We start from the raw sequence: 23,717 nt of genomic DNA, 5'->3' as shown, positions 1-23,717 counted from the left end.
TTCCATGGAGCAATAACTAAGGAATATTTTCTTTCAGCACAGGAAGTGAGCATTCTTGTAATTTAGTTCTCAATTATACAATTAGATAAGAGTATATTTCCTGTAGATAAATACTTTTTTTTGCCTGATTTCTTTCCAAAAACGATGTCATTCCTTTTTCACTGTCAAAATCAATCACATGCCAATGGAGAGCCAATTTATTTTATTAACTCTTAATTTTATAATGCATACATTGAATACTTGTTAAATCTGCAAAGTACAAACATTAAATTGAATTAGACATGGAAAATCTGTGCAAACTGTTCAGACTTCAGAAACATATTGAAATATAACATCATAAACCAAACTGGCCTGCAGGGTAAGTACAAAAAAAGCTGAAAATTCTTTTTGTTCTTTTTTTTTGTTTTTGGGAAAGAATAATACAAATGAAAAAATGAAAATGGTTCTATATGTTTGGTTTTCAAATTCCAGTAATACATGACATATTCATGAGGGAGTAAGTGATTGATTAGTGAATTCCTTGATACTAAAATTATTATTTTTGGCATAATCACGGTCCTATAAAAATGTTTATAAAGACCACATGACCTCCAGCAGACCCAGCAGCCTATCAGTAATTACTTCTGATTTTGTAATGGTTACGTCAGCTCAAGTTCTGCTGAAATGCTATTGAGAGGTCATAATTAAATTGGTCATTCATAGCCCCTTTAACTAGGTCATTGCTTTTCATAACATGCAATAACAAATAGAACATTCTGAAAAACTATAATAAAAAAAATATGACTGTTCATATAACTGTTCAGCACAAACACAATTCAATGACTTCCATAAACATCAACTCTGAAATGAGTTTTTTTCTTTTTCAAGCAGAGATATGCATGTATTTCAGTCACATAAGAGCTTCCTTATGAGGTCACGTTTCTCCGGGAATAAATGAAGACAGTGCATCTGTAAACAGACCTCGCTGAACCCCTCCCACTGACAGAATAGCAGAAACAAAACTATACAAACAAAAATCTGTACACCAAGATTACACATTCACATGGAGTAAAAACTTCAGCTGTCTTCAAACTTAGATTAAGGAATTCCTGTCAAAGTTCCACATGACACTATTTGCTAGAATTCATTTGCCATTTTTGCTGCAGCAGGCAAAAGTTTAATGTCTTGGTCTGAGTTCCTTGTGTAATAAACAACTGAACTGCACATGCTACGCAACCTAGAAATCTTAAGTGCGCTTTAATGTCACGATTCACATCATCTGCTGCAAGATCTAGCCCTCAAGCGAAGGCACAAAGCTGATAGTATAATGCTGATGCGCTTGAGGTTAGAAAAACTAGGAATTTGAAGGAACAAAAAGGAAGAAATAGTGTTAATGAATGGGTAGTGGACCAAAAAGTTGTTGGAGACCACTGAATACTACATTAGGTTTTCCACAAATAGAGTACATTAATGTTAAGATCTAGAAGGAAAGTATTGCACTTTCTTCTGAATTATCTCACAAAATACTTGAATAGAACTCCTCAGTCATTCAGATCCATTAGTTGAGGTTGACGCTTCCTTGTAGTAAATTTTACTCAATGGAGGAAATTCTAATAAAATACTGCATTGCACTTGCATGTTAATTCAAATCTATTAACAACCATTCCACACAAATCCTTGCTAACAAAAGTGCATCTTGGTTAGAAACACCTGCCGAACTTTTTTGGCCTACAAAAATGAAGTAATCCCAGAGATTAACCAGTATAAATACATTATTGGACAGACAAAAACCTGAAGGTCATTTTAGGGTATTTTGGTCAAATAAATATGCATTTCGTAAAAAAGAAAATGTGTTAGTCACCACGCCATAAAACCCGGTGAAAGAGTCGTCGAGTTCAGTCGATGTTTGGTGTGAAGAGTCTGTGCGGATCTGATCGCAGGTTAAATCAATCCACTGCAGCGACGTGCCGCAGGTCATTTCCATAGAGATGAGATGATGCTGCTAACCTTAAGTCATTATATCTGAGGGCTATGTGGTCTTTCACACGAGGTCTTGGAACAAGAGAATCCTTGAGAGAGGAAAAATAATCCTGGTGCCATTCTGAAGTCCTGTAAGGAGAGAGAAACCAGATTTGTGTAAGAATAAACCAACACTGGAAAGATCCATCCTCTGAATATACAGAAAGAACGCAAGTATCCATTTAGCACACACTTTGGCTATGTTCACACCGCGAGTCTTAAGCCCGGGACACACTGCACGATTTTCTGCTGTCCCAGTCTAAAGATTGCCATCACGAACAGTCTTGAGACCAAAGATAGCCTACAACATTTTTCTGACAGCGTCAGAAATTCAGCATGATCACCGCAGTGTTTGCCGCTACGACCTACGTCTACTGAACAGCCAATAAAAATGCGACATGAAATCAATGCGACATGGCACTAAAACTTAAAACTGCTTCCCTTAATATCTTTTCCCTTCCTCTTTCGTGGCATCCTTTTTTTCAGCACACACAAAAACTGCCAAAATGTGATTCATCATGAACTTTTTGTTTACCACTAGCGCATGCTGATGACGTTTTATTCTTCTATAGAAACTTGCATCGTAGCCTACGAGTCAAAAGGCGTTATCATCGTACAGTCTACATACATGTCGTACCCAAGTTTAATAGATCCATGTTGCACAGTGTGATTTGTAATGATCTTATAGGATTGCTAAAATCGTGCAGTGTATCCCAGCTGGGCTTTAGTCAATTCCAATTTATTGCTTTTTGTATAGCTGTTCACATTGTTGTTTTAAATGTAGCCAATATTAGATTCCAGTGCGAACAGATCATGGTCCTGGACTGGGCCGCATGTGCAAAAGAACGATAAAAAAAAGGTAACGCAGCATGCTGTCATACGGAAGTAAATTAAGTGATTACGCATTTATTTCTAGTGTAATCTGCCCCCTAAGCCGGCGAATTTATGCACAGGCAATATATAAATAAATAAAAAATTATGATACGAGCCCTCGTGTTTTGCTTGAGTTCAGCAGAATGCTCTGATATCACTGTCCTTCACTGACTACCTTGATAACTTCAGGTATGTAAAATCTTTTAAGTGACTACCATGAGCGCAGAATTGTGACGATTGTTGCTCTAGAGTGATGTAAAAGTCGCATGAATTCTGATTGTTTCAGACTCGCATAATTCCTGTATCTGATTTTAGGACCACATATGGAAGTGGCCCAAATCGGAATTGAAAAGATCAGATTCCATGTGGTTTGTGCTGTTCACAAGTGTCACATGTGAGCAAAAAAAATCAGATTGGGCCACATTTGGCTGCAGTCTGAGGCCTAGTCCACACGTACACGGGTATTTTTATAACCAGAGTTTTTCCTCAATCGCATCCACACAAGCACGGTTTAAAAAAATCTCTGTCCACATGAAAACGCAAAACCACACTATGATTGGCTGCCTGATTTCCACATGGGTCCCATCCACGGCACCAATCTACTGAGGGATGCCATGGGCTCAGTGAAACCCTTCTACAAGTTCCTTTACTTTGGACTCAGTGACAGGTAACTGTATATGGCTCAAAGACTTTTGTAAAAAAAAAAAAAATTGTTTTCTTGGCATTTTCAAATATGTGTTGGCTGTGTTATATTAAAAGGACTATGTCTTACTTATTTTTTTAAGTATTTAAATAACCAGGGGACTTTTGTCCCGAAAATCCAGTTTGTAAGAGATCATTCAGTGTAACAGGATCAAGAAGCCATTCTGAAATCATATAAAAAACAGATAGTCATTCGACAGTCTGTGACATCATCTAAAGGCCCCCTGAAGACCATGTGGTGCAGCAGAAAAGTGAATTCATTGCTCTTAAATATTTGATAATTCCACCTTTTCATGGTGTGGTATCTAAGTTACAAAACCGCACGTCATTCAGTGAAATGCCAAAAAAACATTTATATTGTTAGAATTTTTTAAAAATAAGTAGATGTGAATAATTGTGATTAACTTTACTGGTCAAGCTCACTTTTTGATATAGATGGCCAGCTTATGGCCTGCAATATAAGCTGAAGTAGAATTTCGTCATTCAGGGTAATGCTTTTTTCATTCAGTGTAACAGATATATTTATGTAAAAAATTAAACAATGTACTTATTCTAACCTGTAATCATTAAAATATATAAAATAATGTGATCATACAAAATTTTATTATATTTTAAATGATTTTCACTTCCTTACAAAAACTTCTTCCTGGCAAATAGGTAAACCTAGTGGTTTGAAGGATAGTGGCAAAGTATAACGATTTAAAAATTACAATTAATTAGTATTTGTGGGCTGGACTTTGATACTTAAATAGAGTCTTTTAATATGCCATCAAATGATTCCTGTTTTAAATATGCCTAATAAGATTTTCTGATACATAAATATTGTTACACTGAATGACATTTTAGTGGGTGTCTTCTGTAAATCATGGTAAAAAATGTGTGATAGTCATTATTTTTTGCTAAGAAAATATAAAATTAAACAGGACACATTCTAATGTACAGGAAAAAACTAAATTTAAAGCTGTATTACACATTTATTTTTTTGATGCTTGAAAACCCCTATTTCGTCTTTGACCCATATACACAGGGGTAGGACCCAAGTGGACTGTATAGCTTCACACACTTGCCTTACTATTTTGTATTATTGCATTCTGGCGCCTCTGTTCTGCAATACAATGATGTATCTGTGTACATTTTATTAAAGAGTTATTAAAAGCTACATCCGCCATTGCATAGACTCGACTCATGTAAACAAAAGAGTTAACAGCGCACAATCTGACGTCAAACAAAGGAGAGAACGGCGCACACTTCGACTTCACAAGCCGAAATCTCCGGTTTCACCATCTACACGACAACGCTGCAACCGGAGTTTCTAAAAATCTTCACCCTGGCCGGAGTTTTCAAAAAAGTCTGGTTTCAGTAACCGGATACTGCGTTTGCGACGCGTGTTGACGAACAGCGAAACCGCGTGGAAAGAGCTGCGGTTTTGAAAATATCTGTGTTCGTGTGGACAGGGCCTGAATGTAGCCTTTGACCACCAGTCAAAAAAGTTTAAATGTGCATGTCATTTTAAAACGCTCAAACTCTGAATCCATCCAACTTTAAAGAGTATTTAGCATGCTTATAATAAACAATGTCTTTGTCTGTTGGTGCGGATGCTAATATAGTTAATAGTATAATTAATAATTATAGTTCTGTCATGACAACTCTCAGAGTTTGGCATGGTAAAGATGACTAATGAGTATGACAATGTTAATGCGTTTAGTCTTGGCAGAATAGAGCTGCTACGCTGCTGCTGCAGAGCAAGAACTTGCCACTGCCAATACGACATGCTGCTGCTGTACAATATAGCATACATGAATCACCCCTATAGCAGATTTATACAGGTGGAGCTGGGGATGGTGGAGGGTTTCTGGAAGCAAACAATATAGGCAAGAATTTAAATGTTGAGCAGCAAGCTCATTGGCTATCAATACAGCAGGAACAAATCAGCTGTGCCCTATAGAGAATTATTTAATTGCAAGTAGATTGTGTTAAGGACTTATGAGACTGCGGCCCTGCGTCATCTAGAATTTCATGACAGAACTCCGTATTTATTATTTTTGGTGTGCGTACAGACCTTGGTTTGAATCAGTCTGATGCATCTCCACGGAGATAATCAGAGCGGTCACTGAATCAACATTTGACTAACTGAACTGGACTTTCAGTGATGTTTGTCTAAATATGCAAGTTTCACATGCCAGAATTTTTTGAAACCTAAAATCACTAACGTTACATTACATTCATTTGACCATGTTTGGTTAAAGATATACATTTACAATTTTTTTTAGTATTTACATTTTAACTTAAAAAACAAACAACAATAACAAAGTATTTAGAAAACATCCCAGTTGAAACAAAACACACCTCTGTAGAAAACACAGATTCAAAGCTATAAACTGTTGCACAGATTGTTTTCAACTAAAAACAGGGTTTTTATGTCTGTACACGAAAAAAGCAAAGGAAAAAAACGTTTATGTTTTAACCACTACAGCACACCACCCCAAAGAGATTCCCCATTCAAACTAAGGCGAAGTCTCACCTGATTAGGACTCATTCTCCATGGTAACAGAAACAGGCTGACATACCTCTGGAAGACAAATCCAGACCAGATCAGTTTCATAAACGCATACATTTTCCTCACATTTTTATGTAATCAGTCAATATATTAAGGAGCAGTGTGTCTCCATAAAGCTTCAGGGAAATCATTGGACTTTTACCAATATCTAGTGATAATAAAAATAAAAAAAACACCATATTTTTTCACAGTGTTTTCTAGCAATAGAAGCAGTGTAAAAGCGCAGCTGTGAAGTACCTATGTTAGCAGGACTGCCATCTTTCTGCTCCTCAGAATGCATATCGTTGCCTAGGAGATGATTCTGTGACTCACTCAGTGGTCTGGGGTTTGTCTGTCCATCAACAGTGCTGTTACCATAACAACCATAATGTGTCAGTCACAAACACAGAGATTTTCACAGCCCCAAAATAAACCTCAGCCTGGTTATATTTTACTATTAACAGTGACGCTCTGAGGACATTTCTGGGAAAACAGACTTCTAGAATGTCTGAGATTAAAAGAGAATCACATAACGAAATGATCTAAAACAGCAGAAGGGAAAAATAATCATGGTTAAATTTTTTTCTCATGACGTATTGTAAACAAATGAGATTGTAATTACCATTTAATAGCCTGTTGTTCAACATTGCCTTGCTCTGAGTCAACGTTGACTAGGCGGGTAGGGAATGTGTAGCCATCGCCCAAACTAGAGGAAAAAACAGCTACTCATGCTACCATAACTTGCCACACAACACTGAATGGTGCTTATAGTCTTAAGGTTAACTTGACATTAAAATTATCATTCACTTTTTTAATATAAACTTATGCATGTAATTATGAATGATTGATTGTTGCATATAAAAATAAAAATAAATACCTGCTGTAAATGGGTATGCACCAACATAGCTTCTGGTCCCCGAACACCTGGGTAATATTCTTGCGGAAGCCCAGAGTGAAGCCATTTTTATCTGCGCCATTTCTGAACACCGGTGCCCTGAACGCCTCTGAACCAAAGAATGAGAGATTAGAATGACGTCTGTTCCTGTTCTCAACAAATAACATCTACTTTTGAACTAATTTTGGTAGGGGTATCAAAATTCATTGTAGGGGACACAAAAGTTTTTAGTTGTTTTTATTTTGTCCAGAAGTTTGACCTAAAATTCTTGATAAGCACACTCACAATCCAATTGCCCACATTCATTTACAAGTTGTATTTGTTGCCTGAACATGTGACTGTACTTTCCCTCAGTAAAAGCTTAATGATGAAAAATACGTCATTGTTACGTCATTGTACGTATTCTTGTAAAGGTGTGTGTGCTTATGTCTTTCTTTTTTCTTCTCTGCTCTCTTAGGATGAGTAGCAACACCTGTTGTTCATCAGTGCCCCGAGTGTCTCCCGTTGCTGATTTGCTCCTGCAACCATGTGCTCTGCTATAAAAAAAACGTCCAGCTCTGCGAAGGAAGGAAGGAGGTTTTACCCTCCGTCTCTTGCGAAGAATCCCTGTCTCCTGTTGCAGATGTTAGCTCTGTTTTCTGCATTGTAATTGGTATCCAATGTAAGAGATCTCACTAGTGTTTGAGATGAGTGTTTAGGAGATGTTATTTTGATTATATCAGGATTCTTTTCTTTTCCTTTTAGCCACTGAGTGCAGGGCAAGTTACATTTGTTTTGTTTCACCTTCACTTAAATATTTTATAGTTTAAGTTAAGGAGGCTGTAGGGAGTTGGAGTATGAGGTATCGTATTCTGATCCTAAAGTAGCGATTCAATTAACCCCTTACACCCTGAAGGTTTTTTAGAGTTTTTTTGTCTGAGTGACATATACAACTTTAAAGACTCATAACTCCAAAACTATAGTAAGGAGTCAAAAGGTAGGTATCATTTGTTAGCAAACATTTTACACTTTTAGAAAATATAAATCTTATTATATTTGGACAATATATTGCTGAGAAACTGCTGATAAAAGGCCATTTTTAAAAATATATTTTTTAATAATTTTACAAATATTTCATATTTAACATTCAATAACTCAGGAAGGAAATAGGTCAGCACACAAATTCTGTTTTTGGTGATGTTCCCCTATATGTGGTCTCAATCTGGATAAAATGTTGTGGTGATTGCATAAAGTAATCAAAAGTTACAGCATTTAGAACAAAAGTAGCCTTTTTGTTCGGTCTTTGACACCCTGAAAACGTTTAGAAAACTGTTGTTTTCTGAGTGACATACACACATTTAAAGACTCATAACTCCAAAACTATAGCAAGGGGAGTAAAATGGTAGGTATAATTTGTTAGAACACTTTTTATATTTTTAGAAAATATAAATATTATATTTGGACTTTATATTGCTGAGAAACTGCTGATAAAAAGCAATTTTAAAAAATAGTATAATTTTACAAATATTTCTTATTTAACATTCAATAACTCAGGAAGGAAATAGGGCAGCAGAAAAAATCTTTTTCGGTGATATTCCCCTATATGTGGTCTGAATCTGGATGAAATTTTGTGGCGATATTATAAAGTAATCAAAAGTTACAGCATTTAGATCAAAGGTAGCCTTTTTGTTCAGTCCTTGATATTTACAAAACTGTTGTTTTCTGAGTGAAATACACACATTTTAAGACTCATTACTCAAACTATAGCAAGAAGAGTCAAAAAGTATGTATCATTTGTTAAAACACTTAATATTTTTAGAAAATATAAATTATTATTACATTTGGACAATCTAATGCTGAGAAACTGCTGATAAAGTACATATATTATTACAATATTATGTATATTATATTATATATATATTATAAAATTAAATAACACATGATGGATCTCAGCTTTCCAATGCATCTATCCTCTTTGATAAATTCATAACGAGCGCTGAGTTATTCATCTAAACCAGGAGTCTCCAGACTCGGTCCTGGAGGGCCGCTGTCCTGCAGAGTTTAGCTCCAACCCCAATTAAACACACCTGAACCAGCTAATCAGTGTCTCTAACTAGGGCCTTGTAAGACACTGATTAGCTGGTTCAGGTGTGTTTATTTGGGTTGGAGGTAAACTCTGCAGGACAGTGGCCCTCCAGGACCGAGTTTGGAGAGCCCTGATCTAAACAGTGTGTACCGCCCGCGGGCGCCCCCTAGCTGCTATATAAAACAAACAGCCATATATACTTCAAACTGCATTGATAAACGCAGCATCTGTGAGGAATATCTCGTGATTGGCGCAATGGATTATGTTGATTTTTGGACTCATTTCAATCGGGAGCATCAGCTGTAAGTACTGATGTGCCATTTTCAACAATCTGAACATTTTTCATGAAGTTACAGGCATAAACGTGACTTTAAAGCCACTGTTTATTAGCGCATGTGCTCCTGTCAGGCTATACTGTAATAATGCCATGAGCGAAAATGTATGATCCGACTGACGGATTATGGTCTCCTTGGTCTCTTTTTAATCGTGAGAATCTGCTGTAAATATGGATGTGCCATTTTTAACGATCGGAGCTTGTTTCATGAAGTTTTCAGCAAAAATGCCAAGTCTAAGCAACTGTTATTTTTGTACTCCGCTCATGTGCTTCTGTGCTGTTTTTGTGTCATATTTCACGAAGTTACAAGCATAAACGCGACGTTAGTGCAACAATAGCTTATTTAGAGTATGTGCGGCTGTTAGGTTTGAATGTGTTTAGTACCATAAGTGATATTTTATGATCCGAGTGACGGATTATGGTGTCCTTGGTCTCTTTTTAATCGTAATCTGCTGTAAATAAGGATGTGTCATGTTTAACGATCGGAGAATGTTTCAGGAAATTACAAGCATAAACGCGACTTTAGTGCAAAAATAGCATGTGCTTCTGTCAGGTTGCATGTATATAACTCCATAAATTATATTTTATGATCCGACTGACGGATTATGGTGTTGGTCTCTTTTTAATCGTGAGAATCTGTTGTAAATACGGATGTGTCAATTTTAACGATCAGATAATGCTTTATGAAGTTACAAGCATAAACGCGACTTTAGCACAACGATAGCATATTTAGCGCCTGTGAGGTTATAATTCGAGGAGTCCTACCTTTGGATGAGAGTGACGAATTATGGTGTTATTGGTCTTTTTTTAATCGTGTGAATCTGCTATAAATAAGGGTGTGCCATTTTTAAAGATCGGAGCTTGTTTCATGAAGTTTTCAGCAAAAATGCCAAGTCTAAGCAACTGTTATTTTTGTACTCCGCTCATGTGCTTCTGTGCTGTTTTTTGTGTGTCATATTTCAACGAGAGATATTTATAGATCTAAATGACAGATTATGGTGACTTTGGGCTCTTTTTAATCGTGATAATCTGCTGTAAAAAATGATGTGCTATTTTCCACGTTTCATGAAGTAATATGTGAAAGACGCCACGTGAATGCTGCATCAGTATATTATTTACATATGGGTCTTGCAGGACTTAACTTACAAAAACTTGCTAAAAGTTTAGTCAAACAAGTTTAGGCTTGTTGTATTCTGCTCCATGAGACCTTTCAAATGACAAATGACATGACTATCTGAGCTGTATGATGCGATTGACACATTAGAGATTAAGAAAGAAAGGAAAAGAAGCAGCAGAAGGAGGAGGAGAAGCAGATGAAGCAGAAGAAAGGAGAAAGAAGAAAAGGAGTGGAAGAGAAAAAGGAGGAGAACAACAACAAGGAGAAGGATGAGGAGAACCAGAAGGTGTTGGAAAAGAAAGAAGAAAAAGGAGGAAGAGGAGGATGAGGAGGAGAAAAAGGAAGAGAAAGGAGCAGGCAACACTAACATCTTACCTATAGTGGTTCTGTTTTTTCCCACCAGCCACAGATGGTAGCTGAAGAGTGACAGGATACTGATGAAGAACATGGCCGCCACAAAGAATAGGAACAACACATGGAACTTTGCATGAGTGTCTGGCAGATGATTCTGTTGAGTCAGAAAGTAGAACGTGATAAAATGAAATAAATACATTCATTAAGTATCCCAATGTAGTTTGTAGATCAGCGTTTTATTACACTACAAATGCTTATTCAGATTAGACCCTCACTAACAGGTAATTTGTAAGGTGATTTACAAATAAATTGAATTGGCAGATTTTTTTTTTAAAGGTGAAATGTGCCCTTTTTTAGAATCAGTAAACGAAGTAAACAAAATAACAGACACTCCCCAGTTTGGTTGTTAAAATATAGCCCCACCCCAAACACACCGTTGGTGGATTCAAATTTGTTGCTGTTAAGCGGTCTCTGAATATTAAGAATATAAGAAAATTAATTAAAAATATTTTTAAAAGATTACGCACATCACATTTAATATTGTGAGATGTCAAAAATCGTTTACTGGCATTAGATGTAGTTGCAGGGCTCAAGAAAGCCCTTTCATCTAACTGCGTCAAAACTAATGTCCATGTCTGGTAAGAGCTGACTGTTGTGCCTCAAAAAAAGCATCTGTATAATTTAATATGCTAAACTGCACTCTTTATTGCAACACTGCTGTTTATTTTCCTCCGTGAAAGAATGCAAAACTAAATGATTCAACAGTGCAACGCAAAACAGACAGCAACAGTCACAACAGTGCAAAGCAAGCGTGAGTGGTTTACCTCCGGGCAATGCTCTATAGCCCTCCGTCTGCAAAGCTTCAGACAAAGTGTTAAAAACAGACAGAATGTTAGAAGCAGACACATTTTCTTCCATCTTTCGGTCTCAGAAACTGACATGCAAACACCAAGGTACTTGTGGCATTTAAGAACATTGAAAATGTTTTAGTAAAAACAGAAATACACTATATTGCCAAAAGTTTTGGGACGCCTGCCTTTTACATGCACATGAACTTTAAAGACATCCCATTCTTAAGCCGTAGGGTTTAATATGGAGTTGGCCCACCCTTTGCAGCTATAACAGCTTCAACTCTTCTGGGAAGGGTTGTTCTCTAAACTGTTCCCACAAAGTTAGGAGCACGAAATTGTCCAAAATGTCTTGGTATGCTGAAGCATTAAAAGTTACACGGTGTACCTTTAGGGTGTATTCACACTTGGCATGTTTGCTTCAATTAAAACAAACCCTGGAGCGATTGTTCTGTTAGTGTGGTTAATTTGAATAAGTGGGAACTCTGCCATCTGAACCCTGGTGCACAACAAACAAGCGGACCGAGACTGCTTCCAAGCAAATTCTGGTGCAATTCAAATGAAATATGAACACAACATGGACCAAATACATGTAAATGAATCAAAAACAGGACATGGTGTCACAAGATGTAACCCTAAAAAGGTCAGAATGCTCAAACATACCTGTTTTTTATTATCATTTTATTGTCCGGTAAGTGGACACAGCACCAAAACGAACCAAGCAAACCAAACAACAAGTGTGAACACACCCTTAAACTAGAATCAATATTTATTTATAATAAATAATTTATAATAATATTTATTTATTAGCATGTAGCTGTGTAATTAAGCAGGATATAATGAGGTCAATAAATCTAAAATAAACAACAAATAATCCACAACAGGTCGATTTGTTTATCTTTGTAATATTACCACATGACTGTACATTATCCTTCACATAATTGTTTAGATTATCTGCAATTCATTTTCATGCAGATAGAAAACAGATAGATGGAGAGACAAGCGGAAGTTGGCACTTCCAAATAGCACAAGGTGAGAAGCGAGAAGTGTGATACATGAGAGGAATCAGATGTCTTTGTATAAATGTGTCGACTTACTGTCCAGAACTTGATAAAGTACTGCAAAACTGTGGCGGCAATGTAGACGCAGTACAGCATGGAGTATGCCAGGAACAGCACAAAGAACTTGTAGTTGGAAAATCCAACACAGTTATTAACCCTGAAAGACACAGCAAAGGGTCATTTTCACTCTACATAGTAGCTCAAGCTCAAAGGTGACAGCTTATGTGACGACATAACTTCAGGTAATAAACTGATCGCAGCTCCAGATGCACGTACCATGGACAGTGGTGATCCATTTTCAGCACACACCTGGGAAAAACAAAAAAGATCACAATAAAATTTGCAAATCCAAGAAATACAAGATAACTATGTTTTCTGAGTGGACTCACTTGTCGCAGGTAGAGCAGTGATGACATCTGTCTGGTTTGATCAGCTGACACCGATCACAATAACGGATAGCTGAGGAGGCCAGAGGATTCAGAATTCAGAATCAATTCATAATTCCGAACAGTATGTTTCTAGCATATTATATGCGCGCTGCCTTTGGAATGACACCCAAATTCACTCATGACACAAGACAAGTACTCACACTTTAGATCTATCATTTATGAGCAAAGTTACGGTGATATATTAGCTAGCTAGTTGAGTAACTTACCTTCGACATGCTACATCGGTGAGGTACTGAGAGCCAATGTTTTCGTAATTCTGTATGACGGGTATGACGTTTGTTTTGCCTTTGCGGATGGCCAATCACTGGCCCGCGCGGCCATTCAACTAGCACAACATACTCTTTTACTGGCCACGGGCCAACAGGCCTGACGTCATTTACCAATTCACAAGAGTAACGGAATGCATAAATGATATAAAAAATTGGATGACTAGTAATTTCCTGCAACTTAATTATGAAAAAAACTGAATTTTTAATTATTGGCCAAAAAACCTAGAATACTCTCTAACATTTGATGGCTGCTATGTCAAGTCCTTGTCGTCAGTTAGGAACCCGGGTGTGCTCTCTGATCGCAATCTTTCATTTGAAAGCCACGTTTCTAGCATCTGTAAAACTGCATTCTTCCATCTTAAAAATATATCTAAATTACGGCACATGCTTTCAATGCAAAATGCTGAACAGTTAGTTCATGACCTCAAGGCTAGATTATTGTAATGCTCTACTAGGTGGTTGCCTTGCCTGCTTAATAAATAAACTGCAACTGGTCCAAAACGCAGCAGCTAGAGTTTTTACTAGAACCAGGAAGTATGACCATATTAGCCCAGTTCTGTCAACACTGCACTGGCTCCATATTAAACATCTTATAAATTTTAAAATCTTGCTAATTACTTACAAAGCACTAAATGGTTTAGCTCCCCAGTACTTGAACGAGCTCTTAACGCATTATACTCCATCACGTCTATTGCGGTCTCAAAATTCTGGCCAGTTGATAATACCTAATCAAAATTAACTGGAGGTGGTCGATCCTTTTCCTATTTAGTACTTAAACTGTGGAACAGTCTTTCTAGCTTTGTTCGGGAAGTAGACACACTCTGTCAGTTTACATCTCTTTACTATGGCATACACATATAACATTATCAATTTCTATTATTTAAATCAGTTAAATTATTGTTCTAGGCTGCATTAACTTGGGGTGAGTCTCAATCAGCTCCCTAGTTCAGTAGTCAGGGCACTGATCAGGGAGTCGGCCATTTTAAGGGCTGTCTCCATTGTAGAATCCTTTCAGTGCACTGAAACGTTCGCACCCTAAAAAGTCACACAATGCACCGCAAAACCCAGGGTGCATCGATGCTCATAATGCTCCCTTAACGGAAGTTCTGAAGCGTGAAAATCAAATCACGTGAGCCAACTCACTACACATAATGACTGATAATGACACGCGATGTGTTTTTAAAAACAGAAACCATTATTTCTTCATAAACATACATTGTTAGACAGGTCATGAACACAATCTATCTAACATTTATAATTTATTTACGGCTGAAATGTTGCACGCATTTGTAACAAGCAAAGTATTTATCATAATGTACTTTAAATAACATTACAAGTAATGTCAGAAAGATATAAGCTCTGCTGTTGTTCATAAATACCAGTAATGATGTTGTTCAATGAGGACGTTGTCACGTCGCCGGAAATAGAGTCATCAGTGTCCCAATGTGTAGTGAGCCAGCATCTTTTACTGTCCTTATCAGTGCCCGACCCCGTGTAAACGATATAATGATTAACGAGCTCAGGAGCTAGGGAACTGAATGAGATACACCCTTGGTCTGCCGGAACCAGGAACATTTCCCATAACACCTGATGTACTTGTTACATCATAAAAATAATGGCATCTACGCTAATTTTAGTCTCTCTGTTTATCCCGAGGTTTACTGTAGTCAGCCAGATCTAGGCCGTATCCAGATCAGATGGTGGACCTGCGCTAGACACGACCAACGCATCCCTGAAGGGTCTGCAGAGACCGTGTCAACTAGACTCTCCCCTGTGAAGGCCTCATCGACACGACATCCTCAACAAACCAGTCTCCATCGTGATGACTCCGATCTTCAATCAGATGGAACAGGACAAATATTCTGAATATTCTGATATATATATATATATATATATATATATATATATATATATATATATATAAAATAACTTCTGACTTGTAATGTTGCCTGAATCATAATCATACACTTTTTGTTCGTTGGCCAGAGGAGAATTGGCACCCCGACTGAGCCTGGTTTCTCCCAAGGTTTTTTTCTTCATTCTGTCACCTGATGGAGTTTTGATTCCTTGCCACCATCGCCTCTGTCGCCTTTGGCTTTTGGCTTGCTTAGTCGAGAACACTAAATGTTCAACTATATTACTGATCTGCCCACATTGACACTATATGATAATTGAACTGAGCAGGATGACATCACTGTTTTCTCCAGAGTGGCTGTACAGCCGAATCAAATTCTGTTGCATTATTTTCCTGTTTAACACTGTGAAACTGCTTTGAAACAATCAGCACTGTATAAAGCGCTATATAAATAAAGGTGACTTGACTTGACTTTTAATGAATTAAAGGTCTAAACTCAAGAGGTGCCAATTCATGTGTGACAATGATTCTTCAAGCTCCCTCCCAACCATTCTTTCACAATTTGAGCCTGATGCATTGAAAATTACATTGTCATCCTGAACGTTTTTTTTTTCCTTTTAGGCCAGGCATATGATATGTGTAACGTGCCAAGTTGATGCTTGCAGACTTTACTTTCGCGTGTCACGTGACCAGACTGTAATCGCAGCCTTTGCGGTTAGGAAATCGTGTTTTATCATATCGCGATATTATCGCAAATGGAATTAATCGTTCAGCCCTAGCTGTCATTGTAAGATATAGCAACTCCGTTTGTTTGTCCGAGTTAGCAACAGTAACTAAGGGGGGCGGGGCTTACCGATAGGTCAATTATAGACTCTTGAGCATTTGCCAATGTAAATCCAAACAACTTTTTTTTTGCCGTTAAAGGGATAGTTCACCCCAAAATGAAAATGTATCACTTAATTTACTTACCCTCAAGCCATCCTAGGTGTATATGACATTATTCTTTCAGACGAATACAATCTAAGTTATATTAAAAAATGTCCTGGCTAATCCAAGCTTTATAATGGCAGTGAATGGCTGCCCAAAATTTAAATTTAAACACTCTGGAGCCATGTGGATTAATTTTATAATGGATGGCTATACTTTTTTGGGGCTTCAAATTTTGGGCTGCCATTATAATGCTTGGAAGAGCCAGGACTTTTTTAATATAACTCCGATTGTATCCGTCTGAAAGAAGAATGTCATATACACCTAGGATGATTTGAGGGCGAGTAAATCATGGGGTAATTTTCATTTTTGGGTGAACTATCCCTTTAAAATAATACATTTATAAAGATATACATTTATAAAAACCAAAAGTAACAAAATATTAGAGTTTGGAGTTAAATTAACTACAGAACATCTTAAAGAAGTATGAGGAACATAAATGACGTTGTGTTTTTTTTAAGCTCACCCCCAGATCCTGTGCGTGTATACACGGGTAAATCTCTGGCCACTCTTTTCAGGATTTCCTGTTGGGCCTCTGGTCTCTCCTCTTTCTCATACAGCTCTTTTTCAGCCTTAGGGAGACAAAACTAAGAGGGACAACAGGATGTAAGATGGAGATGTGTGTGTGAAGAGACTAATATGACATGCACATGAAACCATGCAACATGGAACCAGAATCACTTTAAAATAACACTTCAATATTACTACATGTTTAATATTATTTTTGCCATCTTTATTGACAAGATAGATACATGACAAATGAGCTCCAAATGAGCTCAGTGTGTTAGAGCATGTGTGTTAACTGCTAAACCACGCCTCACACCCCACGGACAATAAAAAATGCAAAAACATCAATTTCTTTGCCTTTCTTCCTCTTCTCTTCTCTGTCATTACATTCTGTGGTAATAAAACTACAGAGCAACCAGAGTTTAAAGTCTCCCGCAACTGCAGCTGCTGCTGCTGCTGCTCCTCCAGATGTGAGGAACATCACTACATACACAGTACAATATGATAAATATTTTTGCTCCCAATGACCCAGGTGAAATGAAAACCTGAGAGCCTGGCAATAAGGAAGAAACCATTAACCATTTACCTAACGACATAAGGTCTGGCATCTATAGCCACTGTAATTGGTGAAGCACCACCTACTTAGCCAGAAAGCGGCCTAACTGACATGTAAAGTGACCAATCACAGTTTTGTTTTGTTCAATATCATGTTTAGGGGCTCATGCATGTCGCTACAATAACAGACCATTACTAAACATATTTCCTTCTCAGTAAAGTATTTCACCTGATCTTCCATTATAGATGTGAGAGGACATACAACTAATAAAATGGGATCACTTGGGAATCCAAAGGGTTGGCCAAGCTCAGAAAATAACACTTTTCACGTATCCCATTGAGTAAACTTGGGAACACATACATCTCCTTTAAAGGCACAGTATGTAAGTAGTTTCCCGCTAGAGGTCGCTTTTTCAAAACAATAACAAAGGCATACTTTGATGATGCCATGGATGAGCGTGGAATCATGGGAGTTGTAGTCATCACCTCCACAGCCGATGGAAAGCAATCCGATGGGACTCGGACAGAAATAATTTTCATGAATGAGCTAATGTATTAAAGTTTTATTAACGTTACTGTGGTATGATGAAGCAGGGCAGGGCCGAGAGCTGTGGGATCAGAATGCGGAGCTGCTTATATGTAAAGTAACGTTTGATCACTTAAATTCACATCATTATTTTATTTAATTCTAATGAAACCGCCGGAAGTCATACAGGTCACTTTATTCAACAAATTAAAATTGTGGGGTAATGCTGTGCTGTTTTAAGGCCTGTACACACCGGGACGAATATCGCACGCGCTTATCGCCAGGGTTTTTCGTGACGTTTTCGGCGCGTCTTGAGTGTTCACACCCAAGCGATTTTCACTGGCGTTGCGCCGAGTGAACGTGCACATTCAGTCGATGCGCTCCCGGTACACAAGATGGTGCTGCGGCACTTTAAGCCTCTGACACTCGCTTGTCACACAGAAGGAGAAGAGAGACAGTATTTACGTGCTTGCCAAAACCATAGACATATTATGTATATGGACAAAACCATTCACACACTTTTTGCTAACTGGCAAGCAGCATTAGCAGTTCATCTTCTTCTTTGTCTACTTACTACTTCTTCGTCGTATCAATGTGTGCTCGGCAAGACCGTTTTGTGCTCGAACGCCACCAAGTCGTGTTTTACTGTCACTTCAGCAGCTCCAGGCACGTGAACAAAAGCGCCGATCTCATTGGTCGGACAGTTTTTTACGCGCCGCGTCAAAATAAAAAAACGAACCCGAGGCATTTTTTTAAAAATGACGCTTTTACGCCTGGCGTTTTGCGCGTCGGTGTGAACACTCACATTGGCGCCCATTGTTTAGTCCCGAGGCGTTAAACGTCGGCGATAAACGCGTGCGAAAATCGTCCCGGTGTGAACAGGCCTTTACTTGGTCAAAACAACCATACTAAACATATAACATATAACAATAATATTTAATATATAACAATGATTAGTTTCTCATGATTGTTGCAAACATTTGCGATAATGTAAGTACACAAGTAAATAAAATATATAAACAGGGGTGCATATACAGTGAGGAAAATAAATATTTGAACACCCTCCTATTTTGCAAGTTCTCCCACTTAGAAATCATGGAGGGGTCTGAAATTGTCATCGTAGGTGCATGTCCACTGTGAGAGACATAATCTAAAAAAAAATCCAGAATTCACAATTTATGATTTTTTAACTATTTATTTCTATGATACAGCTGCAAATAAGTATTTGAACACATGAGAAAATCAATGTTAATATTTGGTACAGTAGCCTTTGTTTGCAATTACAGAGGTCAAACGTTTCCTGTAGTTTTTCACCAGGCTTGCACACACTGCAGGAGGGATTTTGGCCCACTCCTCCACACAGATCTTCTCTAGACCAGTCAGGTTACTGGCCTGTCGCTGAGAAACACGGAGTTTGAGCTCCCTCCAAAGATTCTCTATTAGGTTTAGGTCTGGAGAATGGCTAGGCCACGCCAGAACCTTGATATGCTTCTTACAGAGCCACTCCTTGGTTATCCTGGCTGTGTGCTTCGGGTCATTGTCATGTTGGAAGACCCAGCCTCGACCCATCTTCAATGCTCTAACTGAGGGAAGGATGTTGTTCCCCAAAATCTCGCAATACATGGCCCCGGTCATCCTCTCCTTAATACAGTGCAGTCACCCTGTCCCATGTGCAGAAAAACACCCCCAAAGCATGATGCTACCACCCCCATGCTTCACAGTAGGGATGGTGTTCTTGGGATGGTACTCATCATTCTTCTTCCTCCAAACACGTTTAGTGGAATTATGACCAAAAAGTTCTATTTGAAGAATGAAACGGTGGTCCCAGCTCTTTTCAGGTCATTGACCAGCTCCTCCCATGTAGTTCTGGGCTGATTTCTCACCTTTCTTAGGATCATTGAGACCCCACGAGGTGAGATCTTGCATGGAGCCCCAGTCCGAGGGAGATTGACAGTCATGTTTAGCTTCTTCCATTTTCTAATGATTGCTCCAACAGTGGAATTTTTTTCACCAAGCTGCTTGGCAATTTCCCCGTAGCCCTTTCCAGCCTTGTGGAGGTGTACAATTTTGTCTCTAGTGTCTTTGGACAGCTCTTTGGTCTTGGCCATGTTAGTAGTTGGATTCTTACTGATTGTATGGGGTGGACAGCTAACGAGCTGGTGTCTTTATGCAGCTAACGACCTCAAACAGGTGCATCTAATTTAGGATGATAAATGGAGTGAAGGTGGACATTTTAAAGGCAGACTAACAGGTCTTTGAGGGTCAGAATTCTAGCTGATAGACAGGTGTTCAAATACTTATTTGCAGCTGTATCATACAAATAAATAGTAAAAAAAAATCATACTTTTTTTTTTTTTTTTTTAGATTATGTCTCTCACAGTGGACGTGCACCTACGATGACAATTTCAGACCCCTCCACGATTTCTAAGTGGGAGAACTTGCAAAATAGCAGGGTGTTTAAATACTTATTTTCCTCACTGTAAGTAGTATGCAAGTGCGCATACGCAACCAAAATAAAAATTTCGCTGTGTAAATAAGTTCAGACCACTCATTTGCGTACCAATATGGTTGACAGCTGTTAATGCACAATCACCGTTTTAGATCGACTAACTGTAATACTGTACTAGATTCCCATTTGAAATGAATGCATAATAAATTTGCCAGTTTCACAACAAAACACAAAGCTGTGACATTCACTGACGCGCTTCACTTGGCAAGTGCTAAAACCGGCAGTGCATATACTTATTTCCTGGTAACCCGCCAAAATAAAATCTTGTTGATTTTAAGTTTGAAAATGTTGAAAATTAAAAAAAGAAAAAAGGAACAAAAGAAAATAATTTAAATGTAAATATTAGCATTGTATTTTTAAGTGTACTATTAAATAATCTTTTTATTTTAAAATATAATAGTATTATCACACTTTATTTTTTATTTTATTTTATTTTTATTTTTAAACTAACTAAATGAAGTGCAATAATGCTATAATTAATTATTTTATTTAATGGGTCACACTATGTGCAGTGAACCAGACTGAAATACTTGTGTTCACCCCTGTATATAAAACTCCGCTGTACACTAGGCTCCCGGAAAACATGTAGAAGTCAACCAATCAGATTCAGACTTTTGCCTTCGCGAAAGTGTTTTCAGTTTTGTGTGCCATATGCATCAGACGTTCAAGCAAACAGAGTTTGAGTGGTCCGTGGGCATGACGTCTGAGGCTGAGACTAACATGATCTAGACCAGTGCAGTTTTTTAGTATACTATAAATCATTTTAGTATAATATTATAGTATGCAATTTTAGTACTTCAACTTTCTATGGCAACATATCTAATTTTTAGATATTTTGAATTTTTAGCGCTACTTCAATTACCAGAAAATGTCTTTTAATCGTTTTTATTTTAGTTATATAAAACGAACTATAAAACTAACCATATAAAAATATCGATCAAACGTTATGTTAAACAAAGTTCTTAATTGTTCTTGACCAAAAAGCTTTTTGCTACCAATTTCTACAATAATTTGAAGCAAATTCATCTGTCGCTTGGTAGAATGAATGAGCAGACAGGTGGCAACATGGACAAGTTATACAACTTGCCCTCATTCTCAAAATCCAGAAACTGAACTAGACAAAGTAAAATAAAATACGAAGCAGACTACATTAAACATTAAACATTACACATGACATCCTGTTGGGCCAACAACAGGTCTCTAAAGCAAGATCTGGGCCCTGAGGAAAAACTAGTAAATAAAGGAACAAGAACAGAGAGACAAAGAGAGAGATAGGCTACAGTACCTCTTTTGAGGGTTTGGCAGGCTTGGAAGTGATGGTCTTCCAGTAGGACCATATGAACATGAAGAAACAGAGGTGAAACACTATCAGATAAAAAACTGCGAGAAAAATAGAATGAGGGGAATTTTAGAAAAACAAATGATAACTCATACTTACTTTGTAACAAACAAACAAAAAAAGCTGTTACTTCATAACAGAAATTGGATGTTTTGTACATTCTGGTGTGACAAAACATGTGACTAAAAACAGTAGGAGGCCAGATTAGCCAACAGAAGAATTTGTTAACTGCTTTTGCAATATTGTGCACTTGGTTTCACTGGCGTTCCTCTTACCTTGCTCCTCCATGTTAGCGATTGTGTCTGCAGAGAGAAAGAAGCAAATGTCAATCAGCAATTCCATCAAGAACAACTGGCCTGATTCACAAAGACATCTGCTGAGTGCTAGGATACTGCTAATTCTCTCTCAGCTCCCGACCGTCCAGTTCCCTCCAGATCAGCCCAGTAAGGCCAGAGCACCGGGCGACTGGTACTGCATCTGGCAGAGTGCTGTCAGAGAGAGCCTTGTGTCCATCATGGATGGAGAACCCCGGTTGTCATGACGACTCAACAAGTGACTGACAGATGCATGTCGTGATGAAATCGAGTCAATATTTTTATTAATTAAATTTTTTTTCATTAAAAATACTTTTTTTTATTTTATAATTTGAATAAATGTTTATAATGTATTTTAATAATTTAAGTACTCTGCACAATATATTGAACGTTTTTCAACTCACTGTTGTAACATTATGTTGTTATTTAATTTATTAATCTATGATTTAATGGGAATTAATATTTTATTTGAATTTGTCACTGGTGTCACAATCCTTGCTACATTTGTGAAATAAAATAAGAAACACAACAAAAGAGCAAAAGTTGATTTGAGATTTTACTTGCAACTCTCCATCAGAGTCATCCCGTCAGATTTCTAAAAGACTCTAAAAAATCCAAAAAAGTGAGGGGAATCAATAAGGAAGGGGTTACAATATATCACTGCACTTTACTAGGGTAATAAATGGACCGGAACACACAAGTGAGTATTTTTAGAATCTGATGGGGAAGTAATAACTGGGTGTAACTACAGTGAGTGCAGAGATCACTGTGAAGTGGTTAAAAACAGCTGTAGTTAAAGACTTAAACAGTAAGAGTGTTTAAAAAAAAAATTTTTTTAAGGAGTTCACCCCTAAAATGCGAAAATTATGACAACATTTTCATTTTTGGGTTAATTGTCAATTTAAATAGTCCTGCAGAGTGAGAAATTGATTTAAAGAAAATGTAAGACACTTTAAGTCTATTTAACAATTAATGAGGAAATTTTGCATATGATAATTAATTATACAAGCCATTTTCAAAACAAAACTATGAAATTATGAAATAGCTATAGCATACCTATGACACTGTCACTGTTTGACAAACTAAACAATGTATAGGTCAGAAATCTTCCCGCCAGAGAAGTGAGCTTTAAGTTAAATGAAAAGTAATCATATAACGCCATTCTTTTCAGCAAGTCAGCTTGTCAAATCTATTCCTCAAGAATCAAGCCTCTCAATCAGTTTAACAGCTCGCTCGAGCTTGAATTAACACTGACTGAACAATAAATTAAATGAAACCAGAAAGTTTACAAACACATTCATGGCTTTCGACGTGAATTACGCACATAAATTAATACTATATAGAGAAAACGAGCTGCATTTGAATACATATCTGGTACCAGTCTGTTACTGTCACTTCCTGCCCTAACCACCACTGCAACAACTAACCATCAACTTTTATCTACTGTGCTACATTCAACCAAGTCTACTCGGGTCGACACTTACATATACAAAGCTCCACCACGTAAGCGTAGTAGGACCAGCAAACGACCAAGTTGATAAAAATCACAGGTATCCAGGATAAGCCCCGTTGACAGCATCTTACCGCCTGAAAGGGCGCCATCTTTAATCCGACCCTCGGAAAG

At 37.5% G+C, this 23,717-nt stretch overlaps 1 protein-coding gene across 1 annotated transcript; it reads right to left on the bottom strand.

The window, feature by feature from the left end:
• Positions 1-186: 186 nt before the first annotated feature.
• Positions 187-23,717, bottom strand: zdhhc20a (zDHHC palmitoyltransferase 20a). Its single transcript, XM_079805386.1, has 13 exons — positions 23,578-23,717; positions 22,055-22,081; positions 21,726-21,820; positions 16,810-16,930; positions 13,173-13,242; positions 13,060-13,092; positions 12,820-12,940; positions 10,896-11,028; positions 6,987-7,113; positions 6,732-6,815; positions 6,368-6,477; positions 6,095-6,142; positions 187-2,088 (listed from the first exon to the last, which is right to left on the bottom strand). The coding sequence occupies exons 1-12, from the start codon at positions 23,693-23,695 to the stop codon at positions 6,099-6,101; spliced, it is 1,083 nt and encodes a 360-aa protein (XP_079661512.1). The 5' UTR covers positions 23,696-23,717; the 3' UTR covers positions 187-2,088; positions 6,095-6,098.

Source organism: Gobio gobio (genome assembly GCF_949357685.1).
Source record: "Gobio gobio genome assembly, chromosome: 22".
In the NCBI taxonomy this organism is placed as follows: Eukaryota; Metazoa; Chordata; class Actinopteri; order Cypriniformes; family Gobionidae; genus Gobio; species Gobio gobio.
Note: the sequence above shows the minus strand (reverse complement) of the source record. Positions and strands in the feature narration are given on the sequence as shown.

Excerpts from the sequence above, each read along its gene's own strand:
- zdhhc20a (XM_079805386.1), bottom strand. The coding sequence starts at position 23,695 with ATGGCGCCCTTTCAGGCGGTAAGATGCTGTCAACGGGGCTTATCCTGG. Across the intron at positions 13,243-16,809 it reads TACACGCACAGGATCTGGGG|CTATCCGTTATTGTGATCGG; the intron begins GTGAGCTTAAAA and ends TGGCCTCCTCAG. Across the intron at positions 6,816-6,986 it reads TGCATACCCATTTACAGCAG|TTTGGGCGATGGCTACACAT; the intron begins GTATTTATTTTT and ends TTTTTCCTCTAG.